The 8,681-nt window shown below is 32.6% G+C and overlaps 2 protein-coding genes across 2 annotated transcripts; one reads left to right on the forward strand and one right to left on the reverse strand.

Annotated features, from left to right (window-relative positions):
• The first annotated feature begins 1,981 nt into the window (after nucleotides 1–1,981).
• Nucleotides 1,982–3,648, forward strand: LOC102587859 (pentatricopeptide repeat-containing protein At1g05750, chloroplastic). The gene has a single exon (XM_006340364.2). It carries the CDS (start codon nucleotides 2,059–2,061, stop codon nucleotides 3,586–3,588), a length of 1,530 nt encoding a protein of 509 aa, XP_006340426.1. The 5' UTR covers nucleotides 1,982–2,058; the 3' UTR covers nucleotides 3,589–3,648.
• Nucleotides 3,649–4,401: 753 nt separating this feature from the next.
• LOC102588186 (protein CLAVATA 3) lies at nucleotides 4,402–5,335 on the reverse strand. The gene is made up of 2 exons (XM_006340365.2): nucleotides 5,199–5,335; nucleotides 4,402–4,608 (listed from the first exon to the last, which is right to left on the reverse strand). The coding sequence occupies exons 1-2, from the start codon at nucleotides 5,319–5,321 to the stop codon at nucleotides 4,450–4,452; spliced, it is 282 nt and encodes a 93-aa protein (XP_006340427.1). The 5' UTR covers nucleotides 5,322–5,335; the 3' UTR covers nucleotides 4,402–4,449.
• Nucleotides 5,336–8,681: the final 3,346 nt, after the last annotated feature.

Genomic DNA, 8,681 nt, shown 5'->3' on the forward strand with positions numbered 1-8,681 from the left:
CCCCCCCCCCCCCCCCCCCCCCTCCCCACACGTCTAGGACTAAAAATTCAGAGAGTGAACAATATAAAGTCGGGAATTCAACACCAAAAATAATGAATTGAGATGAATTTGACTTTGATGTCAAATATATTGAAAACAAGGGTAAAATCAATAGGTAAAACTTTGAGTAAGAGAGGATTTTTTTAACTGCTCAATTCAAATTGCTAAAACCAAAAAGACCTAGCTCTTTCCGAGAGAAGATACAAGGAAAATAAGTACGAAAAATACGTAATTAAAAAATAGCAAGCATTAATATCTCACGAAAGCTTAGCACTTTTCATTTAAAAATGTTAGGATTGATCTATGAATAAACAAATAAATTGGCATATGTATAAATTGTTGATAATTGAATTGTAGAAACAAATATAGTTCCACCTCCAAAGCTAGCATTTATCTTTGAATAAACAAATGAATTGGCAAGTGTATAAAATTATTGATATTTGAATTGTACAACTAAATATAGTTTCGCATATCCCCAAAGTAAATGAAATACTAAATTAGGTGTTACCTAAAGCCACAAGATTCAAGTAAACCCTCTAGTTATCTGTATGTGTGTCTATTTTGCTTTAAGAAGGAATCCGAGCGAGATTCTAAATAAAAACCTTTCAATTTTTACTAATTCTCTTATTGTTATTTTGTGTACTTGACAACAACAGTGAGGTTTGTCAGCGACAATTTTGTTAAGGATACAATCAAGAGAGATCCCTTCATTTTTTTTATTCCTAATTAAATGTGAATAACATCAATTGATAATCGAAAAATTATCATTATCATGAACAACACCCCCATATTTTATTTGTGAAATTTGAAATTTGATGATAATAAATTAATAATTACTCTCTCCATTTAATTTTATTTGTTCACTGTACTGAAAATTAATGTCCATTTTAATTTGGTCATATGAAAAATCAAGAGATAACTTGTCATTTACTTCTTAATTTTTCTTTATTATTTAAGTATAGTCATTTCCCAAAATATCGAAGCTATTGCAGTCAAAAAGTGATAAAGTAAAATTGACATTATATCTATTGCTCTTTAAGAAAAGTGCCAAGTCAATATTAGATTAGTAAATAGCCAAAAAAGGATTTAAATTATGGGGATTGAAACTGGTTATTTATGAAATTTCTATTTGTGAATTCATAAACAACATCCACTAATCACTTTTGTTGTTGTTTTTGAAATTACTGTCATAAAATTCAATTGTCATAAAATTCAATTTTCATAAGTGAAATTCCAAAATTTTACATCTACAATTTAAAACTTCATAACATTGATCAACTTTTTTATTACTAGAATAATTGAAAAGTGACTATTTTGTAGTTCTCTATTTATGAATTCTAAAATAGCATTTACTTATTACTTTTATGTAATTTGTTCATAGGTTTCGAATTTCACGAGCAAAATTCTATGACAATATTCGAAGTTTTACCATGAACTATCACGGTGCAACTCTACAATTATGGCTATATTTTAAATCAAAGTGGCTATATGTGATTCTCTATTTGTAGTTTTGTTCATAGGTTTCGAATTTCACGAGCAAAATTCTATGACAATATTCGAAGTTTTACCATGAACTATCACGGTGCAACTCTACAATTATGGCTATATTTTAAATCAAAGTGGCTATATGTGATTCTCTATTTGTAGTTTTGTTCATAGGTTTCGAATTTCACAAGCAAAATTCTATGACAATATTTGAAGTTTTACCATGAACTCTCACAGTGCAATTAGAAACTCTACAATTATGACTATATTTTAAATCAAAGTGGCTATATGTGATTCTCTATTTGTAGTTATGAAATAACACTTACTACTACTTTTATTTGATTTTATTTCATAGATTTCAAATTTCACGGGTAAAACTTTATGACAATATTCTTAAGTTTCTTTATGAACTTTCACTCGGTGCAATTTGAAACTCTAGGATAGCGGCTATCTTTTTAATGAGAGTGGTTATTTTTCACTAATAACAACATTTATATATAGGATATGTCTCCAACTGTAATTTGAAAATATGCAATGGCCCTTCCCGCCTTTAATGTCACTGCCGCCACCACTCCGCCATCTCTGTCGCCGCCGCTGCAACTCCCCCAGTTCCATAATAAAAACTCCGCCTCCGCCTCCGCCGCCACCTACCGCAGCAATAATGACTCTACAGCTTCATGGACCTCGTTAATTGCCCGTCACTGCAAAAACGGCCGTTTAATCGAGGCGGTTTCCGAGTTCACTCGCATGAGGAATTCCGGTGTTGAGCCTAACCACATTACCTTCGTTACTCTTCTCTCCGGCTGTGCTCATTTTCCTGCTCAAGCTCTGTCTCTTGGCTCTGCTCTTCACGGGTATGCTCGAAAACTCGGGTTGGATACTCAGAATGTGAAAGTGGGTACTGCTGTTATTGACATGTATTCGAAGTTTGGACTTGTGGGGCTTGCGAGATTGAGTTTTGATCATATGGGTGTTAAGAATAAGGTGACTTGGAACACCATGGTTGATGGTTACATGAGAAATGGGGATTTCAAGAATGCGGTTAAGGTGTTCGATGAAATTACTGAGAGAGATGTTATCTCCTGGACGGCTTTGGTTGGTGGATTTGTCAAGAATGGGCTTTTTGAAGAAGGTTTAGTGTGGTTTCGAGAAATGCAGTTATCTGAGGTTGAGCCTGATTATGTAACTATGATTTCAGTGCTTTCGGCTTGTGCTAATTTGGGTACTCTTGGTATAAGCCTATGGTTACACCGGTTTATCCTGCGACGTGAATTTAAGGACAATGTTCGTGTTAATAACTCGTTAATCGACATGTATTGTAGGTGTGGATGCATAGAATTGGCGTGCCAGGTGTTCGATAGAATGACCGAGAGAAGCTTAGTTTCGTGGAATTCAATCATTGTTGGATTAGCAGTCAATGGACATGCGGTAGATGCGCTACAATATTTTGAGTTGATGCAAAATGAAGGTTTTCTACCGGATGCGGTGACCTTTACAGGAGTTCTCACGGCATGTAGCCATGCTGGTTTAGTCGAAAAAGGGTTGAAGTATTTCAAATCAATGAAGAGAGTTCATAGGATTACTCCTAGGATTGAACACTACGGGTGTATCGTCGACCTTTACAGTCGTGCTGGAAGACTGGAAGATGCTTTAGGCATTATTAAGAATATGCCCATGAAGCCAAATGAAGTTATATTGGGGTCTATATTAGCTGCTTGTCGAAATCTCAGTGATGTAAAATTAGCTGAAAGGCTAATGCATTATATCTACAAATTGGATCCGGATGGAGATTCAAATCACGTGCTGCTTTCTAATATATATGCTGCAGTGGGAAGTTGGCGTGGAGCTAGTACTGTGAGGAAGAAAATGAAGGCACTCGGGATTCAAAAGAGACCGGGAATTAGTTCCATTGAGGTTGATGGTGTCCTTAATGAATTTGTGGCCGGAGATAGATCACATGTACATGCAGAGCAGGTTTACGCAATGCTTGAGCATTTGTCAGGTGAGTTAAAAGTGTCTGGATATGTTGAAGATGATTTTAGTGAATTATATGAATGTAGTTAATTACTTTCATATTTGTACAACATACACATCACTATAAAGAAGAGTAAATTTTTGCTTTGGACTTAGCTGATTAAGTTAAGTAGTTGAACTTGTATTTAATCATTTGAAATGTCACAAGGTTAAAGATTAAGCTTTTCTATGTCAATTAAAAAGGACTTACAATAGGTCCTATACATGTGTCTAGGACTAAAGTATTTTTTGTCTCTTCTTTCTCAAGTGATTCGGAAACAACCTCTCAAGATTCACAAGGTAGGGGTAAGGTTGCGTACATACTACCCTTCCCAAACCCCACGACCCCACTTGTTGGACTACAATGTGTGTTTGTTGTTGTTGTTCCTCAACTGATTTTGTCTCTTCTCACTAGGACGTACTGTCAGAGTTTGGCTTGTCGGTAAAGGATTTCCCCATATCGACAAGCCAAATTCGGACGGAATCCGTCAAAAATTTCCATAGGAGATTTCCTTGAGAAATTAGCAATTTTTTAGTAGTGTCTCTTTTTTACATCATCTTTTATCAGCTTGAAGAACCAATATCCAACAAATTAACCCTTGAGCTCCAAAAGCATTCTTTGGATCGATGACATTGAGAGTACAGCAAAAACTAATGTTCATTCTTGAGTTTTCTTAGTACTAGTAATAAAAAGGACAACTTTTGCATCAAACTATATACATATCAGGGAGACATGAAATCCTAATATTCCAACTTGGCTAGCCTAAAGCCTATGCCCATACTTACATTTTTGTTTCTTTTGTTTTTTCCTTTCTGTTGGGCCAAAAACAACAAAAACAGAAACATGAAACCATATACTACCCTTTACTAAAAACTTGAACATAGAGCTAAAACAAAATTAATATTGCATGATCATGGAGTCTTAGGTTTCTTAGGACTAGCACCATTGTGATGCAATGGATCAGGACCAGCTGGAACTCCTCTTAGCTCCCAATCAGCAAACTTCTCATTAATCTTCTCTGCATGCTTGTAGTATACCTTTCCAAATGCAGCCCACTGTTTTTCTAAAACCTGCATGCACATATAGTTTTAAAGGATTAGTACTTAGTCATGGAAATCTAAGCGATGATTCACTTGTCCCCTTGTCCAACCCACTTTCACTCTTTTTACAGCCTTATGAACATAGGAAAGAAGGAATGTAACAAAACAGGCACATATAGCTAAAAAATTAATACTTGGTCAAGGAAATCAAAGTGATGATTCACTCGTCCCCTTGTCCATAGAGACTTCGTGTCATTCAACCGAAACAACTCCCCCTAGATAGCCGCTCCCTTTATCTCCTTTTTACAGCCTCGTTGACGTGCAAAAGAAGGAAAGTAACAATACGGGGGACATATAGTTTTAAGAATTAATACTTAGTCATAGAGATAAAAGCGATGATTTACTCGTCCCCTTGTCCATAGAGACCTCTCATGGCATACAACCAAGACAACTTCCCTTATATAGCCACCCCTTTTGATGAACGAAATAAGGAAAGTTACAATAAACATAGCAGTAAAGGCTTGCGAAGTAGCCTCTAACCTTCTTATTTTAACCAGGTAAGCTATAATGAATAGACAATAGTAAAAGATAGTATGAGAATAAGATGAAAAGTTAAGAACCTTTCTGTTTAGGGGTTTCACAGGAGCAACTTCCTTTAGAGAGAGACCATGAGATTCTTGAATTACTAAAAAGCAGATCAGCAAGACCAAGAGAGTGAAATGTTTGGTATTGATCGAAGACATTTTTCAAGAAGAAAATGAAAAGCAAGTTCTTGATCTAAGTGAGTTAAAGAAACAAAATGGATCAAAGTTATTGAGTGCATGAGAAGTGAAGTTAGTAACAGCCAATTTATAGAACAAAAGAAAATGATGAGCCATGCAGCCATTATTGTATATCATAAGTATACTTTTTATGATATGACAGTGCAGTTCTGAAATCCTCTACATGCTGAGGCAATACATAAAGATGAGCTCATCTCAGTAAATATTTGATTCTTTCAATTTTACTTTGCTCAAAGAAAATAGTTAGGGGCTTTGGTTAAAGGGATTAGATGGATTATTTTGGTATAAATAATGAGATTAAATTTATCTTGTGTTTGGTTTGAGTTAACAATAACAACGACGACAACATATCGGTGTAATTTCTCAAGTGGAGTTTGAGGAGGGTGAGACACCTTACCCCTTGCCTTTATAGGGTAGAGAGGTTGTTTTTTGTTTGAGTTACTTATTAGTTAAAATCAGTATTAATTTTATATCAACATTTTGGTATATAACTTATCTCATATAGAAGGTGGTTATCTAGATTAATCCTGGTTTTGACCCAAATGAGGGAGATAAGGGGTTCTTGGGATAAATTGTGGGTATTTTATTCCATGTTTGGTACTTCTTTGTTAAGTTTACATGACATATATTTCATTTTAGTTTGTTCTAAATAAAAAAAGATTAGTAAAAACAATAAACTAATGCGATAATCAAAAGACAAAAAATAACATGTAGTAACAGAAATACGAAACACAAGAAACTATGAGAATACTGCTAATATACTACTTTTATGAAAGAAAAAATAGCTACAAAACACCAAACTATCACCAATTTCAGTAGTAGGATAGTGAATTTCAAATATTAAATGGTTAAATTAGATACAATTTGGACAATATTTGATTAAAGTATAGAGACCAATATTGTATTAAAAAAAATTAAACTTAGAAAAAGGATTATATTTGGCATCAAACTGTACTTAGTAATTCTGTAATGAAAGTACTAGTATAAACCAATGATAATTAAGATATTGTGACGTAGTGATCATATAATAGTACTATATTGGTAGCTGCACATAAGACCCATACAACTCTCAGTTTTAGTTATGCTAATTAGATTCCCACCAAGTACTGAACTATGGGATCTCTTTCACTGTCACTTTCTCTCTCTATACCATATGTTTAAAATTTGTGTCTAATCAATTATCGACAATAACATATTTAGTATAATATTATAAATAAAATTTGGAGAAAGTAGATGTACGCAAACTTTATTTGTATATTTGTAAGGTAGAGACGTTGTTTGTGATGAACTTTGGATCAAAGAAATTATTTTTTATCACAGTTTGAAAAAATATATCAAAGTAATTATGATGAAAATAATGAAGAAAGAAAAGTACCGAAATGTGCTCCGGATTAGAATTATGTTCCTTCACTAGAAAGAAAGAAGTCGCTCGACTACTTATTTATGTCTATCTTAATCATCGACCTTCATGCTCTCATAGCTAGGTTCATGTTCTCATTCAATTAAAAATATGAAAGGTCTCTCTACCTCTTCTCAGACCAATCACCGTCAACTTCTTGAACCTCTTCATTAGAGCCTAGCATTTGAATTACTTCTTCACATATTTGAATTATCTCGATTTTTATTTTCACATCTTATCCTTATAAAGGCAACTTTCGCATTGCCTCCTTATACATCTATATATCCTTCTAACCATCCTTTTTTATGTTATCTTCATCTACTGAACATTAATTTCTTTTACTAATGAAACACTCAACCTCATACGACCATACAACATAGTCAAAGCCAATTTATAGAACTTACTTTTAAATTTGATCGAATAATAACACATAAATTAAAACGAAGAAAATAATATATATATATATATATATATATATATATTTTACTGCAATAACAAGACAGAGTGACGGCTTGTTGTCTGAAAATAACTGCACCTACTCTATCTTATCACAAGAATATATTGATAGTAGGACTTTTTCATGCAAAAGGACACCTGCCCAACCCAATAGGAAAATTTGAGGATAAATTTTTGACATTTGAAGTATAGTAGCAGTAGTAAATATATTGCTGACAATATCTTAAAAGAAGTGTAATCATTACTTAGATATGATTATTCTCTTATTTCCTTCGTTTTAATTTGTTTATCTAATCTTTAATTTGATATTAAGTTTGAAGTTATTGTTATCATATGATCAATTAATTAGAATCAGGGATGGAGCTATCCTTGTTTGAGGAGTGTCAAACGATACATTTTCGTCGGAAAATAATTACAAGCCAAGTCAAATTTTGATTATATCTTTATATATATATTAATATTGACATTTAGTGACACAAGGTAAAGAGTTAACACAACAGATAAGGGGCTACAAAAAGTCTCAATGGTCGGTTGTTCGATCCTAGCTCAAGTTTTAACTTCAGCGTTGTTCTTTTATATTTTTAGACGATAAATTATATTGTCTAATTTTGACAGCTCTCGATTAAAATTTTAAATCCATCACTAAATAAAATATATAGAAAAATGTACAGAAAAAATTATTTCATCGGACTTTAGTATGAATATCAAATATATAACAAAATAATAAGGAAAAAAAAATGGGAGCTATATTACTTATTAGCATCATATCAAGATCTATGGTTGATTCATGATATAATATATACTAGTACCTTTTGCAGCTACTTGCACTGCTGGATTCTCTAATATAAACATCACATCAATAAGTCAAGGAAACAAAAAAGTTCACAATCGATTGATCTAAAAAAAAAAAAAACTTTCATTTTAAAAAGAATATTTATTTATTTTTTAGCATTTTTTAAATTAATTTTATATATTATGTATTTAAAATTACAAGATTATATGATATTATGATATTTTTGATGTGTCTTTAATTTAATATCACAAAATTTATAAATTATTTTTATTTTCTTAAATTTTATACTAAATTAAAATAAGATAAATAAATTAAAACGAGTAGTTAGAAAATTGGATAACTCATAATTAACCAGAAAGACAGAGTAGAGACCTTTAGTTGATGCTTTGGATTGACCTTCTGAAACACTAGCCAGCTATTAGACGGCTTTACTGTCACTTTCATTTTTTTATTTTTTATTTTAAATTTACGTTTTTTTTATAATTAATTTCATTCGATATTTGGTACCTACGATGGAATATAATCAATTTGGATTCTCGTTGCGTAGGGCCCCTTATCATAGACTTGAATCTAAGACTTCTGATTAAAGGAGAAACATTCTCATAGTAGCGGAGCAAGAATATCGACTAAGATGTGTCAAAATATTAAGTAAAATCGTGTAGATGTGTCAATA

This window comes from Solanum tuberosum, unplaced genomic scaffold (genome assembly GCF_000226075.1).
Source record: "Solanum tuberosum cultivar DM 1-3 516 R44 unplaced genomic scaffold, SolTub_3.0 scf00017, whole genome shotgun sequence".
Taxonomy (NCBI): domain Eukaryota; kingdom Viridiplantae; phylum Streptophyta; class Magnoliopsida; order Solanales; family Solanaceae; genus Solanum; species Solanum tuberosum.